This window comes from Amphiprion ocellaris, chromosome 14 (genome assembly GCF_022539595.1).
Source record: "Amphiprion ocellaris isolate individual 3 ecotype Okinawa chromosome 14, ASM2253959v1, whole genome shotgun sequence".
Taxonomy (NCBI): Eukaryota; Metazoa; Chordata; class Actinopteri; family Pomacentridae; genus Amphiprion; species Amphiprion ocellaris.
Genome location: NC_072779.1, coordinates 31,771,997 through 31,792,196, shown reverse-complemented (window position 1 = coordinate 31,792,196; position 20,200 = coordinate 31,771,997). Strand labels below are relative to the sequence as shown.

Genomic DNA, 20,200 nt, shown 5'->3' with positions numbered 1-20,200 from the left:
AAAACTGTTTTAAATGTTGGAAATTTGCCCAAAATTGTGCTAAAGTCCTCAAAATTGTGCAAAATGACTCAAAACTTGTCCAAAATATCCTATAACACGTCTATAGTGAATTAAAAACTGTCAAAATTGCCCAAAATAACTGGAATCCTGTCCAAAATAACTCAAAAATAGTCCAAAAACACCAAAACTATAAAAACTGACTCAAAATTGGCCCTAAATGAGTAAAAAAATGCTCTACAATGCTTTGAAACTTGTCCAAAGTTACTCAAAATTTGTACAAAAGATCTCAGGTTTGTTCCAAAATGACTGGAATCTTGTCCAAAACGAGTTAAAACTGTTTGAATGCTTTGAGACTTGTCTAAAAGGATTAAAAAATGTCCAAAAAGACCAAACCTGTCCAAAATGAGTTAACAAATGATCTAAAATGCTTTGAAATTAGTTACTTTAAAAATCTACAAAAACAGTCAGAATTGCCCCAAAATGAGTTAAAACTGTTTAAAATGTTGGAAACTTGCCCCAAATTGTCCTAAAAACTTATGTGTGGCTGTGCTGATAGAACAGTTCAGGCACTGGCTTCTTGTTGTTGCATTCAAAGTGTTTCATTACCGTCCACCTCCATCTCCTCCTCCTGCGGCGGCAGCAGCTTGTCGCTGGTCGGAGAAACTTCTTGGAGGATCATCTCCACTTCAGGAGAGTCGGTGCTTTCAGGAGGCGGCTGTGGAGAAACCTGAGTGATGGGATGGGAAACTTTTCAGACTGAAACTGGGGAAAATGTCAAAACACAAGAAGAGCAGAAGTTCCTGAAGCATTTCATTTAACATATTCAGGCTCTCTCTGTGTAACTTAATCAGCAGTAATCAGCATCTGCATCGACACTCAACGATCCATACTGATTGATCCATAGTTTCGATGCGTGATGAGAAGTCTGTAACTCACCTCTGTTCTGTCGTCTTTCATCAGATCTTGTGTGACGTCGCTCAGTTGTGTTTCTGTTGTCAAAAACAAAACTTGTCAGAAGCTCACTGTCACGGTACCACCATGACTGGACAGGAAGTAGATATGTTTGAGGCCTTTAATGTGTGAAGGAGACGTGGAACATGTAGATGGGAGCTTTAAATGATTCTTTTAATTACCTGGACAAACCTCGCAGTCATCGACGTCCACCGGTTCGTCATCGCCATCCTTCTTTTCTTCTTCTTCTGCGTTTTCCTTCCCTCCTCGCTCCTCTTCCTCCTCCTCCTCTGCCTCGGCTGGAAGACTCTCGGCTGCTTCCCTCAGTTTTTGACCTCTCAGTCTGAGGCCTCGTCTGAACACACATTTCAGTCGCATCAGATGTAAAGTTTAAACTGAGAAATCTTATTTAAAAAGAATTTAAATACAGAATTCCAGCATTAAAAGATGCCTTTGGTTTAAAAATGAAAACTAATTCTGCCGTTAGTCGCTCTGGAGCTCAAACACTTGGCAGGTTTTACTCAACAAACCAAACTTCGGTTTGGATTTGGTGTGATTTTACTGCTTGACTGGGCTCATTACTGACACCTGCTGGCTGCTGCTGAGTTGTGCATCAAGCCAGAAGAAGTAGATTTAAACACAAACGCCTGAAAACTAAAAACCATGGAGAAAGTGGGACCAGATTTGACACAGCAGAAACACAACAAACATCCATCCATCCATTATCTATACACCACTTAATCCTCACTAGGGTCATGGGGGGCTGGAGTCTATCCCAGCTGACTCAGGTGAAGGCAGGGGACACCCTAGACAGGTCGCCAGTCTGTCACAGGGCTACATACAAGAGACAAACAATCACTCTCACATTCACACCTACGGGCAATTTAGAATGATCAATTAACCTCAGCATATTTTTGGACTGTGGGAGGAAGCCGGAGTACCCGGAGAAAACCCACGCATGCACAGGGAGAACATGCAAACTCCATGCAGAAAGATCCCGGGAAAGCCGGGACGCGAACCAGGGACCTTCTTGCTGCAAGGCGAAAGTGCTAACCACTACGCCACTGTGCAGCCCACAACAAACAGTCAAAATAAATTATTCAAATCTGAAAAAAAGGCATAAAATCTACAGTAACTTTAGTATATTTATGAAGTTGTTTAAAGTTTTACCTTCATACTATGAACATTTTCAGTTTCAGGACCTTTGAGTACGTTAAAAATTCATGCTTTATAAATTTAAGCTACTTTTTCCATCATTTCTCAGCCTCAGAACTTCGCAGGAAAAGGTTTGACTTATGTTCCAACACATTTTACAGGTTAGAAAACAAAAGGATGGAAAGTTTACTGTCCAATGAAGGCTCAGATTGAATCAAAAGGACACAAAATTGCCCTAAAGTGACGGGAATAATGTCCAAAATGAGTAAGAACTGTTTAAAAGGTTGGAAACTTGCCCCAAATTGTCCTAAAGTCCTCAAAATTGTGCAGAATGACTCAAACCTTGTCCAAAACATCTTAAACACGTCTATAATCAATTAAAAACAGTCAGAAATTATTAAAATCGCTCAAAATGACTGGAATCCTGCCAAAATGACTCAACAACAGTCCAAAAATACCAAAACTGTCGAGACTGACTCAAAACTAGTCCTAAATGAGTTAAAAATGGTCTAAAATGCTTTGAAACTTGTCGAAATAAATAAATCACACCTGAAAGAGGTATAAAATCTACAATATCTTTAATTTATGTATGAAGCCGTTTAAAGTTCTACCTTCATACTATGAATATTTTCAGAGTTTCAGACCCTTTGAGTGCGTTAAAAATTCATGCTTTTTAAATTTAAGTTACTTTTTCCATCATTTCTGAGCCTCAGAACTTCATTTGATTTATGTTCCAATACATTTTGCAAGTCAGAAGACAAAAGGATGGAAAGTTTGCTGTAAAACAAAGGCTCAGATTGAACTAAAGTTTGAGACTTTATATCTGAAATGCAGCAAACTCAAGCAGATAGAAAATGGTGGCTTGAAGTTTAGACTTTCTCCTGAGCGTCTGGGCTGTTGTCTGATATTTTATAAACTGAAAGTTGATTTAAAGAGTCCAAATAGTTAATTAATAGACGTGACTCATTCTGTAGAAAAATACTTTTTAACCCTCATGTCGTTCTGCAGGTCAAAACTGACCCGGTTTAAAGTTTGAAAATGTGGAAAAAAACATATTTTCACAGTGAAACTTATGATGTCCACATTTTCAACATTTTTGTGAAATCTTTGAACATTTTTTGGTGGGAAAAAGAAATGTTAAAAATGTTTCTTAAGAACATTCACAAAGAAATTAGGTGAATGTTCTTAAGAAAATATTAGAAGTTTTACTGATTTATATGGAATCACTTTAGATAATTTTAGAATTTTTTTGGAAGATTTTTAGTCATTTTTTGAAAATATTTACAAGAATTTTCTTGCCAAATTTGGGGGATTTTTTTTTTTTAAATAAAACTTTTAAGGCAAACTTTGAAGGAATTATTGGAATTTTCTTCCTGAAGGTTTTGCAAATTTTCAGAAATTTGGGGAATTTTTTTTGCTGAATTTTTGTTTTTTTTTCAGAGAAGGAAACAATATTTTTTGGTGCCCGTCAAATGAGGACAACAGGACGGTTAAATATGTCATATTTTGCAGTTTTAACAGAACTCAGATGTGTTTTTCAGCCCTGAATATTCGCCGTGTTTGTCTCCTGTATTCAACCAAGCAGCTCAAAAAGCAGAAAACAGGGTTTTATGACACTGATTCTTTCAAAACCGTTTTACCTTTGAGGAGCGTGATGTTGTGGAGAGTCTGTGAGCAGCTCTGGTGATGGAGAATTCTAATGGAAAAAAAAAGGAAAAATCATGCTTCTTCAAATATCTTCATCTCTTAGTGAACATATTTAGAAAAACTCACAGTAAAAATCCTTATAGAGAGAAATCAGGAGGAAATCCTGCAGAAGATTAGTGTTCTGTGTAGTAAAAACACACCACATATGACTTATTAAATGTCTCTAAGTACATTTTATGACTGAAACTAAGTGTTGCAGATGTCGCTAGTGGTTCTGTGGATTCTACAGCAGTATATGTCAGAGCTAACAGGTATATAAGATCTGATTTATGGTTGGATGATGGTACCTCTGGCTGCGGCAGGATGGCCTCCCCCCACTCGGCTTTTCTCATCAAACACCTCTGAGCCTGTTTCAGACTCTTTTCATAAACTTCCATCTGAGCCAGAATCACCTGAGAGCAGCACAAAGGTGGAAAAAAAACACATTTATTTGAAGGACGAATTCACTATTTATTTCATATATTCCTGGCTTGTGGGAATGTTTATGATCTGGGAAATGAAAGGTGTAAAACGTCACGCAGGACTTTAGTGGAACTACATTTTATATGTAAATGTTTGGATTTTATTACTTAATTGTTAATTCAGGTTTTCTTTATTTTACTTGACATTTTTCTGTAATTTAACAAAACGGGGATAATCTGTAAAACGACAGCAAAATTATTAACCATTTTAAATCCTTAATATACAGAATTTTCTTTTAAATAACGGCAGATGTCCTGTAAAATAATGACATTTGATGCTGATGCAAATACAGTAAAAATAGTGTAACTTTATAGTAAAATGTTGCAAAAGAACTAATTATTATTTGTAAAAACACAGATTATTGACGTGAACATTATTTACAGTTTTGACAAGCTTTTGTTTTTCTTTTTTTCTACACTTAATATGTATATTAATATTTGTTTTTAGTGATTTTACTAGTTATTATCACAATTTAACAAAACAGGAAAAATATGTCAAATAAAAATAAATAAATAAATATGTATTTTTTTCAGGCCTCAATAAACTTAATTTTTCTTTTAAAAAAATGAGCAAATTGTTGTATTTATTTTGCTGATTCAAGTACTGTAAAAATTGTGTAACTTTCAACTTAAATGTTGTAAAAGAAGAACTTAATTTTTCCAAAAATTCAGATTTTTCATGTGGATGTTATTTACAGTTTTATAGTTAATGTGCAAATTTTTTAAAAAATCCAATAATTTTACTGTCTTTATCTGTAATTTAACAAAATAGGGAAATTCTGTTAAATACAAATGAATACTGAGCATTTATCAGGGCTTAATAAACATACTTTGTCTTTGAAATAACAACAAATTTCTGTAAAATTATGATTAAAATTGCTGCTTTAAATTTACTAAAAATTGTGTAATTTTCTAGTCAAACGATGTAAAAGAACTAATTATTATTTGCATAAATACAGATTTATTTACAGTTATGACCTGTTTTTTTTGTTTTACACTTAACATGTACATTAATACTTGTTTTAAGTGATTTTACTCATTATTATCAGAAATTCAACAGAACAGAAAAAAATCTGTAAAATAAAATAAAGGACTTTTTTGGGGCCTTAATGAATCTAGTTTTTTTTCTTTTGTTTAAAAAAATAGGGCACATTTTTTGTAAACTACGGATTTCTTTTGCTGATTTAAATACGGCAAAAATTGTATAAATGTAACTGGAAATAGGTAAACAAAAAAACACATGAATATTTCTAAAATGACAGATTTTTGATTAGATTAGATTATTTCCAGTGTTGGCCTGAATTTGTACAGTTCACATGTCAGTATTTTTTTCCAGTGATTTTACTAGTTATTACCTGTAATTTAACAAAACAGAGAAATTCTGTAAAATAAAAGTAAAAAATAATTACTGACCATTTTTCAGGCCTCAATTAAATGAATAATTTTGTGAAATAACAACAAATATCTGTAAAATAATAATACAATTAGCTGATTTAAATACAGTAAAAAATTGTGTAATTTTACAGATTTTACCTTTTTTTTACAATACGTAACTAAATATATTTTTCATTGATTTTATTCATTTTTCTCTGTAACTTAACAAAATCTGTAAAACAACAGTTAACTATTAAAAAAAAACTTATAGCTAAAAACACGAAAACATTTGCTCTTTTTTACAGTTTGGTTTGTAAATTAGATTTTCTTCACTCATCCTGCACTGATGCTGTTGGATGTTCATTCTTGTATTAATTATATCTGAACACAGTGAATGTTTAGTTTGTCCCAGGATCACCTTGGTGTATCTGTCGGGGTCGAGGCCTCGGGGACAGAAGGGAACCCCCCAGTAGTAGTGGACCGTCGGGCCGTCTGCATGCTCACCAGACGGGGGCGCCGTCCTGCTGACCGCCTCCCGGCTGGAACAACAAAGAGAAGGAGAAGCTCCAGGTGTTTTATTGGAGCTACTCTGATCACATCTCTGAGGATTCAGGCTGGAAACGGGGAAAGAGGCGTTCAAACTGTCATACAAGCATCAAAATCTGGGACCACAGCTTTAAATACTTTTTAATGTCGTTCAACTCCAATTTTTATGACAATAACATCTTATTTTATGTTGTTTTGACAACAGAAAACATCTATAAACCTTCTAAATACAGTAAAATGTCATTAATTCAAAGTCATCAAGAAATGGCAAATGTATGTGAATTAAATTAAGTTTAAATTTATTACATCAGTAAGAAATTTGAGTTTGAATTAACAAGATTTTACTGCAGTTGGAAAAGTACAAACCAACACTGACACATGCTTGTTTTTCCAACAGTTACCAATATAATAATAAATAATAATTGTACTTTATGACATCTAAAACAAGAAAAACATGTCTAGAAGGCTGGAACCAAAGACTGTCTAAGAATTGAAGACATTTAAATTAATTAAATCAAACTTTTGATACTGTCAGGACAGTAAACAAACTGTTTAAATTAGCTTTAATTGACAAATCAGTAATTACCACTGTAAAAATAACTATAATAATTTATAAAACTGTTTGTTAGGTCTGTTTAAAAACACAATGTTTTCACTTTATGACATAAAAATCAAGAAAAACACGTTTAGGAAGCTAGAACCAAAGAATGCCTTTGAATTAAATGACATTTAAAACAATTAAATCGAGTGTATTGATACTGTCGGGACGATAAAAAAACCTTTAAATTAAGCGAGTAATTCAGATTTGAATAAACAAGATTTTACTGTAGTTTGTAAAACACCCTTTACCACTGACAATGCTTGTTTTTTAACCAGTTTTATTCTAATATCGTTTACAGTTTAGGATCCGATTAGAACACAGTAACATGTAAATCAGTGGTTATTATCTGTTAGTTGCACATATTAGCTTTTCAGCAATTATGACTCCATAAAACTGGCTGTTAGGTCTGTTTAAATACACAATATTGATACTGTAGGGACGGTAAACAAACTGTTTAAATGACGAATCAATAATTATGATTGTAAAAGTAACAACAATAATCTAAAAAGTGGCTGTTCGGTCTGTTAAAAAACACAGTAGTTTAATTTTATAACATCTAAAACAAGAGAAACACGTTCAGGAAGCTGGAAGCAAAGAATGTGTTTGAATTAAAGATGTTTAAATCAGTTAAATCGAGCTTACTGACACTGTCAGAACGATAAAAAACCTTTAAATTATGTGGATAATTAAGGTTTAAATTATTAGAACATACAGAACGTGTAGATAAGTGATTACTATCTATTAGCTGCACAGCTTTAATTGACAAATTAATAATTGTGTAATAATTATAATAAATAGAATTATTACTGCTAGTTTGAGTCTGATACGCTCTAAAAAATTATGTTTACGTCGACTTCCAATGAATTTATGTTCAGCCAGCAAGCCACAGTGAGGAATTTGTGAAATCCTGACTTCAAGGTGAAGAAAAATAAAATTATCAAGCTAATTTCATCATTAAGTAAAAAAAAAAGAAACTTTTTCAGGCCTTAATCAACTTAATTTCCTTTTAAAAAAGAGCAAATTTCAGTAAAATATTAATTTATTTAAACTTAAACGTTGTAAAAGAACAAATTAATATTTCCAAAATTACAGCTTTTTAATGTAGATGTTATTTAGTTAACATATACTTTTATTCAGTAATTTTACAAGTTTTTATGTATTTAATCTAAAAAAACAGGGAATTTTTGCAAAATAAACTTAAAAAATATTACTCACCATTTATCAGGCCTCAAAAAACATAATGTTTTTTAAATAACAGGAAATATCTGTAAAATAATGACATTTTATGCTTATTTAAATACAGTAAAAATAGTTTTGATCTTTTTTTTACATTTAATGTGTAAATTAATACGTTTTTCAGTTATTTTACTAGTTATTATGGGCAAGAACAAAGCGTAACCTTTTTTTTACTGTGTTTAAATCAGCAAAATGTGTCTTTATTTTACAAATGTTTGACATCATTTTTTAAAAAAAATTTATTCAGCCCTGACAAATGGTCAGTAATTATTTTTTACTTTTATTATACAGAATTTCCCTGTTTTGTTAAATTGCAGACAACTAGTAATATTACTAAAAAAGAGGCAATAATTAAATGTAAAGCAATAGGTCAAAACTACTAATCGTCAAAAATCTGTATTTTCACAAACAGTAATTTGTTCTTTTACAATGTTTGACTGTAAAATTACACTATTTTTTACTGTATTTAAATCTGCAAAATACATAAAAATCATTATTTCACAGAAATTTGCTGGTATTTAAAATAACACACTAAAAAATTTTGTTTAGGTCATTTAAAACGTACTGAAACAGAGGAAGGAGACTTCAAAGAATGAAAATCGCTGAAATTTGAGTTTAAACTACCACAATGTGAAGTCAGTGCAGCTTGAAAGGTTATTTAAATGTGTGAATGAGATATTTCTGTTTCTCTACCTGCAGCTGGTCTCTGGAGAATCTGCCTCCAGGTGGTTCAGGGAGGCCGTCTGGCTCTCTGCCCGATGAGGAGGCCTCTCCCCTGGGAAGACCGGGCTGGAAGAGCCCCCCACCTGCTGCAACACAGAGCAGGACGGAGGAAAAAATGAGAGATTTTCCCGACAAAAACACGTTTCAAACATTATATCGTATATTTCTGAACAACACTGGAGCTGTTTGATGCTTTGCGGTGAGAATAAGAAGTAAAATGTGTCACTTAAAGGATAAATCTGGTGGTTTCCTGTCACTTGTCTTCTTTTTTTAACAAACTACACACTGCAGAATATCTTAAACAATTCACATAAACACACAAAAACTCCCTCAAACACCAAAAGTGGATCGATGTTGGAAATTTTCAAACCTTTTGTGGATTTAAAGGGAGAAACTGCAGGTTAAAAAGGGTAAAATTTTATAAACAACATCATGAAACTCCTCCGACTGGTTATATATATTTATATAGACACATATGTACACAGCTGAAGACCAAATTATTATTACTGTAAGTCATTTTGGAACAGTTTTTATGTCACTTTTTATTACTTTGGACAAGTTTCGAGCCATTTCAGACCACATGAGTCATTTTGGACAACACTGGACTTTAGATAATATAAGTTTACTTAAGTTTAGATTTTAGACACATTTCAAGTTATTTTGGGTCTTTTTTTGGAATTCTGGATAATTTCTAGCAATCTTTAACCAAATTTTGAGTCAGTTTGGACAAGTTTCTGTTATGTTAGACAAATACTAAGTTATTTTGTACTATTCTTTACTCATTTTACACAGTTTTTAAAACATTTGAACCAGTTTTTGGCATTTTGGACAATTTGTGAGTAATTTTCGATGGCTTTTTTGGCTTTTTGGACAAGTTTCAAGTCATTTTGGACCATTTTATGTCATTTTTTTGTAATTTCGAGCAATTTTAGAGACAATCTGAGACAGGTTTCTATCATTATAGACATTTTAGACCAGTTTTTTTTTTTTTTTTTATAATTTTAGACAACTTTTTATTACTTTGGACAAGTTTCGAGTGATTTAAGAGTCATTTTGGACAAGACAGACTTATTATGGATAAATTTAGGTTTTAGACACATTTTAAGTCAATTATGTTAATTAATCTCAGTCATTGTGGGTAATTTTTTAGTAATTTTCTAATAATTTTGATCCTGGTAGTTTTTGGTTTATGTTAAATAATTTTGTTTTTGTGTGCAAAGTAAAATAATGTAAGCATCCAAAATAAAACTAGAATGTTTTGAAAAGCTGTGTTAAAAAATCTTTGATCTGTTTAACAGCGCTTGGAAATTTTTTGAGGGGCTAATAATTTTTTCTTCAACTGTATATAAACACACAGTATTTATTCCCTTAGAATGATTAAAGCTGAAGCTCTGGGTGAGTTCTGTCCTCCGTACCGTGACGTCTTCGTCCTCGTCGGACAAAACCAGCGTCATGTCGCTGGTCAGCTCCGTCTCTGAACAGTTCCAGTCTTTGGGTTTTTCTTTCGGCTCGTCTGCATCACGTGAAAACAGAAAAAAAAGTTCTGATCGCAGCTCAAACCGATGGAAGAGGAAACAGAAAGACTTTTTAACTGTACCTGAGTGGGACGACTGGGAGGCGTCGTCAAAACTGTCGACTTGACCGCCGTCACCGTTTCTGACCTGCAGGTGTCAGAAATTACATAACAATAATAACAATAAACTTCATTTCTACGGCACCTTTAAAAACTGGCATTAAAACATCAGATAAACCAAGGAAATAAAACATCAGAAAAAAAACGCGCAACTTTAAAAATGTTTTCAAAAAAATCTGAGAAAACTTCAACAAAAGTTATGGTTTAAAGCGATCGCTCACCTAAAATTTAACCCTCTGAGTCCTAAAACTACCGGCAGGTTGTCTTTAAAAATCTGCTAAAATCAAACTCTTCATCAAAAACAGTGAGAAGTGACGGATTTTCAACTTTCCGACGGTCCTTGAACTAAACATCTGCTCTTTCAAAAAACTAATTTCAGCCCAATTTCTTAAAAATCACTTTATGTGTTAGATTTTCAAAAATAGTTAAAAATTAACCGTTTTCTCGAACAAGATTCTGTAAAAAACTAAAAATTCTGTGTTTCTCGGTTCAACCGTGAAGCAACGACTGATTCAACTGTGACAAACAGTCTTGTGACAAAAATTCAGGAATTTTTAGGCTGAACTGCAGGATGTGTTTACACAGAGAAAGTAAGAAAACAAGCTAAAAATGTAAATAGTTAAATATCTATAGTATATAGAGCAGCGTTTTTATTTTTTATGTTTTTTTACAGTTCTGATAACAGCAGTGGGCACTTGGAAAAATGTTGGAAATATCTTTATTCTTTGGAAAATAATAAAATAAATGTAACAAATTAAACTTTTGTTGTCTCTTTTATACTTTTAATGTCATTACAGTTGTCAAACTGCACAGAAGACAGCTTTTTAATTCTCTTTATTGGACTTTATATTGCAAAAAAACGTAAACAGGGACTTTCTGGGCTGAACTGCAGGATGTGTTTTTAAACAGAACAGACAGGAAAAAAGTACAGAAACAAGCTAAAAATATATATACTTACATCTTATTTTATTTTATCTCGTTATTTCATCTTATTTTATTTTTATTTTATTCTATTTTATCTGATTTTATCTTATTTCATCTTATTTTATCTTATTTTCATTTTATTCTATTTTGTTCTTGTATTTTATCTTACCTTATTTCATCTTAATTTATTTTTATTTTATTCTATTTTATTTCATCTTATTTTATTGTATTTTATTTTACTTTATTTTATCTTATTTCATTTTATTTTTATTTAATTTTATTCTAGTTAATTTTATTTTATTTTATCCTATTTTTTAGGTTATTCTATTCTATTTAATTTTATTTTATCTAATCTTATTTAATTTTATTTCATCTTATTTTTATTGTATTCTATTATATTTTACCTTATCTTATTTCACCTTATTTTATTTTATTCTAGTTAATTTAATTTTATTTTATTTTACTTTCAGTTTGTACCCTATTATTCTGTTTTATCTTGCTGTTTACCCCTTTTTTGAACATCCATTATCCATCCACCTATTTTTTTGCAGATTATTCGGCCCGAACAGAAATGAACTGAAGCCGATCAGCTGATTGAGGAGCACCTGTGCAGGTGAGTGGGCGGAGTCTATATAAGGAGGTCGTTTGCTCAGATCGCTCTCTGCTGCAGATTTCAGGTTTTCAATTATTTACCTTCGACGCAGTAAACTTAAGATAAAAAACATCTGAATTAGAGCTGCGTTCATTAAAGTAGTTCATTCTCACCTTCGTTTTGAGCTTCAGATGCCTTGAAAGTTTGTTTTCTACTAAGTTATTTTTTAAAATTTGCTGGTTTTAGTCCCTGCATTTTGTTCTGTGTCTTATTTTTGTTGCATGTGAAGCTTTAAGTCGTTCAGTGTGAACTCTTTCTGACAAATTATTCTTGAATTTTAAGGGATTTTATTTTGAAATCAGCATTAGTTTTGTCGTTTTCATGGCCGATGCTCCTCTGAACTGATGTCTAATAATCTGAGTTAAATGTTTTTCAGCTGTGAAAGAAGGAAAAAGGCTGGAACTGAGAGAACGCGGTGCAGAACGAGGCGTCGGTAGAGTATGTAAAATGTTTTATTATCTTGTTTAAAGTGACAATAAATCATCAGCAGCTGCAGGAGCTTCGTTAAAGTGGAGGTTGGTGTGAAAAAAGTTTGAAAGTTCCTCAGATGAGAAGAAATTGAGCCTCTAGTATCAGAATAAGGAGGAAACTTGAGATGTTTAACAAAACTGCAACTTTATTTTTTAAATTTAAAATATATGAAGGTCAAAATCATAAAAACAAAGGATGTTTAGATTTATTTAAACTGTTTACTTTTGCTTTTAAGTTTTGTTTTCCTTATCTTGGTTTGATTGCATGTGCAGCTTTTAGTTGTTCAATGTGAACTCGGTTTGTCAGTTTACACTCGGATTTTAGGGGATTTTACTGTAAAATTAGCATTAGTTTTGTCGTTTTCATGGTCGGTGTTCCTCTGAACTGACGTCTAATAATCTGAGTTATTTGTTTTTCAGCTGTGAAAGAAGGAAAAAGGCTGGAACTGAGTAAAAAACTGAGGATTGATGTGCAAAAAGGTCCTCTGAGAAGAAACTGAGCCTCTAGTGTCACATTTAAAGGAGGAAATGGCTCCTGGGTTTGCTGTTGGAAAACACTTTATTTTTGAAATGTGAAACATATGAAGGTTATTGTTGCTGAAATACCATAAAAAGTGGTGGATGTTAGGTTTATTTAAACTATTTGTTTGCATTTAAGGTATTTTTTTCCATATTTTAGACCTAAGGAACTATTTAATGCTGTTTTCATTTAAAAGTGCAGCTTTTAGTCGTTCAGTGTGAAGACTTTTCTTGTTCGATTTTTGTATATTTTTGAAATTTCTTTTAAGTAGCATGAGTTCTGTTGTTTTCATGGTTGGTGCACCTCTGAATTTTGAAATGTAAAATACATATGAAGCTTATTGCTGAAATACCATTAAAAAATGTGCATGTAAGGATCTGAGTTAAGGTTCACTTCAACTATTTTGCATTTAACAGACCCCCCTGCCCCGATCTTGGACTTGAAGAGTTTTTTAAGAGGAAAAAGCCTGTATTTGTTTAAAATGTTTTATTATCTTGTTTAAAGTGAGAATAAATCAGCAGCAGCTGCAGGAGCTTTGCTAAAGCGGAGGGTTGGTGTAAAAAAGTTCCTCTCATAAGAAATTCAGCCTTTAGTGTCAGAATAAGGGGGAAATTTGAGATGTTCAACAGAACCGTAACTTTATTTTTAAAATTTAAAACACACGAAGGTTAAAACCATTAAAACAAAGGACATTGAGGTTTATTTAAACTGTGTACTTTTGTGTTTGTTTTGTTTTTCCTTATCTTGGACTTAAGGAACTAGTTAAGGCTTATTTTTATTGCATGTGCAGCTTTAAGTTGTTCAATGTGAATCCTCTGTGGCAACTTCTACTCGTGTTTTTGGAGACTTTATTTTAAAATCAGCATTAGTTTTGTTGTTCTCGTGGTCGGTGTTCCTCTGAACTGACGTCTAATAATCAGAGTTAAATGTTTTTCAGCTGTGAAAGAAGGAAAAAGGCTGGAACTATGTAAAATACTGAGAACTGGTGTGAAAAAAGTTTCTCTGAGAAGAAATTGAGCCTCTAGTGTCACATTTAAGGAGGAAATGGCTCCTGGGTTTGCTGTTGGAAAACAATTCAACTTTATTTATGAAATTAAAAATATATTAAGGTTAATATCATGAAAGTGGCGCATTTTAGGATCTGAGTTAAGGTTTATTTAAACTATTTATGTTTAAGTCCCCCGGTCGGTTAAATATGTTTAACCGACCAGCAGGAGGAGTCGCTGCTGCTACATGTGGAAAAACTTCATCTATTTTCATTCATTCACAAGTTTTTTGATTCCCTGTTGATATTTATTTCATTGATTGTTTTATTTATTGAAAAAAGTGCCCTAGTGAAGCTGAACAGAGGTGAAGCAGATGTTCATTTACGTTTGTTTCCTCTCTGAGAGCTGAACTCACCTCTCTGTTGGCTGAAGGAATCTCAGACTTTTCCTGAACATCGCTGCGACTCTCCTGACGTCTTCCTGTCCTGTCCAACACCGGGCTTCCAGATCGGCCTGGACTCGGCTCGGTGGGTTTCTTGGGGAGCCGTTCTGAGAGGAACACTGGGCTCTTGGGCCTCGCGGTGGCGGTTAAACTGTCCTGAGAAGAGAGCGTGAACCCTGAGTTTTCACATGTGGAGCTACAGATGGAGGCGTGGGGTTTGCAGGCACTTGGAGACGTCTCTCGCCGAGTATTTCGGCCAAAGACGGGGCTTTTACTGGGGCTCGGAACGGCCTCGGAGGAGACGATGCTTCCGGGTCGCGTCGTGGGGTTGCTCTCGCGGAACGTCGGGCTCTTGGGCTGAGCGGGAATCTGAGTGGAGGCCCAGCTGTCCTGAGAGCACAACACGAAGCCGGAGCTCCTGCAGGAGTCCAGCAGGTCCTGGGTCAGCCGGCAGACGTGAACTTCAGCTCTGCCGCCGGTCGACGGGAAGACGGGAGATTTACGGAGCTGGAGGTCGTCGATCTGCGTCGAGTCGGAGCTCTGGAGGAAACAAATCAGAATTTACTGCTGCTCTCATTCAAAGTCAGAAATATAAACAGTACAAAATGTATAGGTAAACACAAAAACAAAAATATGACCTGAAAGTAGAAACATAAGTAGAAAACTATGTCCTAATAATATAAACATAAACAGAAAAACGTCCTAAAAATATAAACAAAAATAGAAAAATATGACCTAAAATATATAAAAATAAGTACAAAAACATGTTCTAAAAACATAGAAAAATAAGTCAAAAAATTCGTTATAGGTAGAAAAATATGTCCTAAAAATATAAATAGAAAAATGTCAGAAAAATATATATAGAAAACTGTCTTAAAAATATGTATAGAAAAATGTCTTAAAAATATAAATATAAGTACAAAATATGTCCTAAAAATATAAAAAAATAAGTAGAAAAAATTGTTATATTTAGAAAAATATGAACTAAAAATATTTTTAAAAAATAAGTAGAAAAATATGACCTAAAAATGTAAAAATAAGTAGAAAAGTGTGTCCTAAAAAAATAAACATAAATAGAAAACTATGTCTTAAAAATATGAACATAAGTAGAAAAATATGACCTAAAAATGTAATAATAAGTAGAAAAAATGACCTAAGAATATAAAAAATAAGTAGAAGAATTTGACCTAAAAATATAAACATAAATAGAAAAATGTGACCTAAAATATATAAAAATAAGCAGAAAAATATGACCTAAATATATAAACATAAGTAGAAAAATATGACCTAAAAATGCAAAAATAAGTGGAAGAATATGATCTAAAAATATATATTTTTTAAATATATATAGAAAAATATGCTCTAAAAAATATAAAAATATATAGAAAAATATGTCCTAAAATATAAACATGAATAGAAAAATGTCAAAAAAAATAAATAGAAAAATATGACCTAAAAATATAAAAAGACAAACAAATACATACAGTTAACACACAGCGCTGATACAACTGCATCCTGCATCTTTTATCATTTTTAGCCAGCAGCTTAAACCAGTAAGTGAAGAATGGATGGACCTGTGGAGAGTCTGGATGAGCTGAGAGACACTCGGAGCTGCTGGGTGAAGCCTGGGAGCAGGTTTTCTGAGACAAGTCGGGCATTTCCAGCAGAGGACTTCCGGCTTTCCTCGTCCGCTTGTTATTCCGGTTATTCTTTTCATTTCCAGCTCCTCCTGCTCCTGGAAAACAACGGCTGCTGTAAAACTCGACCGGACTCTGAAAGGATTTATTTTTTTCTGCTCAGCAACACGTCTGACTCACCAGAGTTCAGGTTCGTCTCCGGATCGACGGCAGCCGACTTCTTCCTGTTGGAGTAGGAAAGTTTCCGTCGAGGGCAGAGCCTGGGTGAAGCGTCGGTGAGCAGAGTTTGACTTTGGGAAGCCTGGCCTGGCTGAGGCTGGTCGACCATCTGGAAAAGAAAAAACACAAGAAGATCCTGTGATTCAGGGACAGTTTCTTAATATTTTCCAACATTTTAATACAATTTTCTGACATTTTAGTAATATTTTCTTGCATATTATTTACTGACGTTTCATTGTTTTCTGGTACTTCACGAATTTCCTAAATTTAAATGATATTTTCCGACAATTAAATAATCATTGCAGGCATTTTACTAACAGCATCTGACATTTATTTTTAATATCATCTAACATTTTCACAGTTTCAGAAATTTTAATAAAACCTTCGGACATTTCAATAATATTTTCTTGCAAATCAAAAAATTACATTTTAAGAATATTCTCTAGCATTTTATTATTTTCCTAAATTTTATTAATATTTCCAGGACTTTTATTAACAGCTTCCGACATTTTAAAATATTTTCAAACATGTTAATATTTTTCTAGACATTTATTTAAAATATTCAGACACTTTATTAATATTTTCTTAAATAACAATAACTGATGATTTCATAATAATTTTCTGACATTTTACTAATATTTGCCAGCATTTTATTGACAGCTTATGACATTTTCTTAACATTTATGGACATTTTTGCGGTTTTGAACAGTTTTTCATTGCAGTTTTAAAAATATTACATTAAAATTTTCCGGGCACTTTATTAAAATATTCAGACATGATCAATGTTCAAACATTTTAACGTTTGTTTTCAGGCATTTTGTTAATCGGTTCTGGCGTTTAATAATAATAATAATTATTATTATTTAATAATTAATTCAGACATACTAGCACTCTTTAGATTTGTAAGTAATATTTTCAAACAGTGTATTGATATTTTCCAACATTATCAACTTGGGGAATAATTACATTTTTCTAAACATATTTTCAGGCATATATTTTAATAAAAATTTCAGACATTTTATCTCTACTTTTAAACACTTATTTTCATGCATATTATTCAGTTTCTGACATTTCATTTTATTGACATTTTCTTACATTTGATTTTGAAGTTTTAACGGGATTAAAAATATTAATTGTATTATTGTAGAATATTTCATTAATATTTACTGGAATTTTCACCATTTCCAAGTTTAAACAAATTCAAAAATATTTTATTAATATATTATTGGTAACTTTTTTTTAATGTATTAATATTTTCCGGCCTTTAAATAATATTTACAGGTAAGTGAGGAGTCGCTCCTGCTGCTTTCAAAGACACCAGGTTTTTTTTTTACAGAAATCATGTTGAACATTTCAGTCTGACAGAAAGGAAACATAAATTAGCTGCTGAGAACAGATGCTTTGCAGCTACGTTTACCGGCTCGTCTGATCTGCTGCATGTCGATCAGCCTCTAAAACAAACCGTAGTTCTGATTCGATGACTCACGCTCTCTTCGATGGCTTTCATCACTTCCTCTTCTTCCTGCCGCCGTCGCAGCGCCGTGACGCTGGCTTCCTGTTCGCTCAGACGCAACGCCAGGTCCATCATCTCCTCCTCTGTCATCTCTGAAAACAACACAAGCAGAGCTGCAGGTTCAAACGCCGACTTTAAAATTAAACAGCTGAGATGTTTCACCAGGCTGAATGTATCTGCAACAACTTGCTCCTCTGTTCACTGTTTCTGCAACATGCTGCATTTATTTTATTCATCCAGTTTGTTTTATTTCCTCTGTTCTGTGGAAACACTGCCTGCAGTTCAACCTGCAGTTCGTTTCTTACAAGTTCTGGTACAAATTGATTCATTTTGGTGACTTTTAAAATGTAGAATAAAGCGATTTCGGTAAAATGTTTTTTTTCCAGTTTTTTCAGTTTCTGGATGTGATAAATGGTGTAATTTTGACATTAAAAAAAGAAGATAACTTTTAATGCTTTTCAAATCTGTCAGCAGCTTTTGGGATTCAGAGTTAGTTAGTTTTGCCTGCATGGCTTTTTTTGTTTCTGTTTTAGACTTTACTTTTGCCAAAACAATGGAATTTTTCTTAGTTTTGAATCAGACGTTTCAAACTCAACATCTGAAAAAACAAACAGAAAACATGTTCTAAGAATATAATTAAAAGTAGAAAAACGTGTCCTAAAAATATAAAAATGAGAATAAAAATACATCCTAAAAATCTAAATATAAGTAGAAAAAGAAGTCCTAAAAATATAAAAAATAAATAGAAAAATATGTCCTAAAAATATAAAAATAAGTAGAAAAATATGTCTTGAAACTATAAAAAATAAGTAGAAAAAATATGTCTTAAAAATATAAAAATAAGTAGAAAAATGTGTCCTAAAAATATAAAAATAAGTAAAAAAATGTGTCCTACAAATATAAAAATAAGTAGAAAAATATGTCTTAAAAATATAAAAATAAGTAGAAAAATGTGTCCTAAAAATATAAAAATAAGTTAAAAAAAATGTGTCCTACAAATATAAAAATAAGTAGAAAAATATGTCTTAAAAATATAAAAATAAGTAGAAAAATGTGTCCTAAAAATATAAAAATAAGTAGAAAAATATGTCCTACAAATATAAAATTAAGTAGAAAAACAGAATCGTGTATTGAAATGGTCACTGTTTCTGATCTTTCTGATTTGTTGGAGATGATCTTGCTCTGTGTTTGTGTTTACGTACCGTTGGGTGTGGATTTGTCCTCCCTCTCTTTCCAGCGCTGCTCTCGAGCTGAATGCTCTGGCAGAAGTGATGCTGAGAGCTCGTCCTGGAAGAACAAAAACTGGTAAGACGTTTGATGCCGTCGTTTCCTCGAATTCATGAAAGCATCACAGTTTATGAAGGACCGTAAACCCTTCAGACACACAGATTTTACAACAAATGGAATCATAAGGAATCATAGTTTCCTGTCCCGTCAGAGCTGCTGCGGTCATGAATTCAGGACATCCCGGAGAAAACTGCGGCGAGAAATGAACCCGATCTGATGTAATGTTTACGTTTCTTTACCTTGTCGTCTCCGTCGGCGGCAGCTTCGTCCTCCTGTGTGTTTTCATCCGTCTGCTGGCTCTCAGAGTGGACGTCTTTGATTATCTGCTTCCTCAGAGACATCCTGCTCAGCTGACGAACACCTTTGTTCAACAGAGACGCAAAAAAACCACTCAAACGTCACATTAAATCCAGCTCACCAACACTCACATCCCTGCTGCTTTTCTACCGTGTTTTTCCAATGGATTTCCAGCCTAATTAGTAATTATATAAATAACTAAGAAGTTATATTAAACGTGTCCTTTCATGAACCCTGTCGAATGATCCATCTGTTTATTATCAACACCATCAATGAGTCCCGACTCCGTTCCTGTAGATCCTGAGGCCCTCTGATTGCTCTTGTTGAACATTTAGAGCAGATTTTCACATATTTATGCAACATAATGTACACAGTACAACATCATGGGAAAGAAAGAATGTGTGATTGGACGTTACAGAACTTTTTTTAGTCACTTTTTACTGTTTGAACTTCTCTAGATGAATCCTGAGTCCTATTAGAGCTGCCAGAGCATTTCGATTATTGTCATTGTTACTACTATTATTCCCATAAGCCTCCTATAAGTGACATAAAATTAGAGATGAATCCTTTGCTGGAATCCCAGCCTAAATCCCAGCTGATTTTCCTTCTTAAACCTTGACTTTGAGAAGCCTGGCCTGTCAACCATCTAGAAAAGAAAACACACAAGAAGCTCCTGCGATTCGGGGACGGTTTCTTAATATTTTCCAACATTTTAATACAATTTTCTGACATTTTATTAATATTTTCTTGCATATTATTTACTGAAATTTCATTATTTTAAGGTATTTCATTAATTTCCTAAATTTAAATCATATTTTCCAACAATTAAATAATAATTGCAGGCATTTTACTAACAGCATCTGACA

At 32.9% G+C, this 20,200-nt stretch overlaps 1 protein-coding gene across 5 annotated transcripts in view; it reads right to left on the bottom strand.

Annotated features, from left to right (window-relative positions):
- Nucleotides 1-20,200, bottom strand: part of uimc1 (ubiquitin interaction motif containing 1) — a 37,736-nt gene that overhangs the window by 16,605 nt on the left and 931 nt on the right. Inside the window, exons 3-17 of one of the 5 annotated variants that reach the window (XM_055017101.1) lie at nucleotides 19,277-19,398; nucleotides 18,953-19,037; nucleotides 17,724-17,842; nucleotides 16,199-16,346; nucleotides 15,956-16,116; nucleotides 14,355-14,921; nucleotides 10,352-10,415; nucleotides 10,170-10,267; nucleotides 8,725-8,837; nucleotides 6,067-6,262; nucleotides 4,101-4,205; nucleotides 3,747-3,802; nucleotides 1,134-1,306; nucleotides 937-989; nucleotides 607-727 (exon numbers count right to left, since the gene is read on the bottom strand). In XM_055017101.1, coding sequence (XP_054873076.1) covers nucleotides 607-727; nucleotides 937-989; nucleotides 1,134-1,306; nucleotides 3,747-3,802; nucleotides 4,101-4,205; nucleotides 6,067-6,262; nucleotides 8,725-8,837; nucleotides 10,170-10,267; nucleotides 10,352-10,415; nucleotides 14,355-14,921; nucleotides 15,956-16,116; nucleotides 16,199-16,346; nucleotides 17,724-17,842; nucleotides 18,953-19,037; nucleotides 19,277-19,398 — 2,181 coding nt within the window. Of the gene's footprint in view, nucleotides 1-606; nucleotides 728-936; nucleotides 990-1,133; nucleotides 1,307-3,746; nucleotides 3,803-4,100; nucleotides 4,206-6,066; nucleotides 6,263-8,724; nucleotides 8,841-10,169; nucleotides 10,268-10,351; nucleotides 10,416-14,354; nucleotides 14,922-15,955; nucleotides 16,117-16,198; nucleotides 16,347-17,723; nucleotides 17,843-18,952; nucleotides 19,038-19,276; nucleotides 19,399-20,200 lie in introns of all 5 variants that reach the window. The other 4 variants (XM_055017102.1, XM_055017100.1, XM_055017104.1 and 1 more) reach the window with 4 other exon arrangements.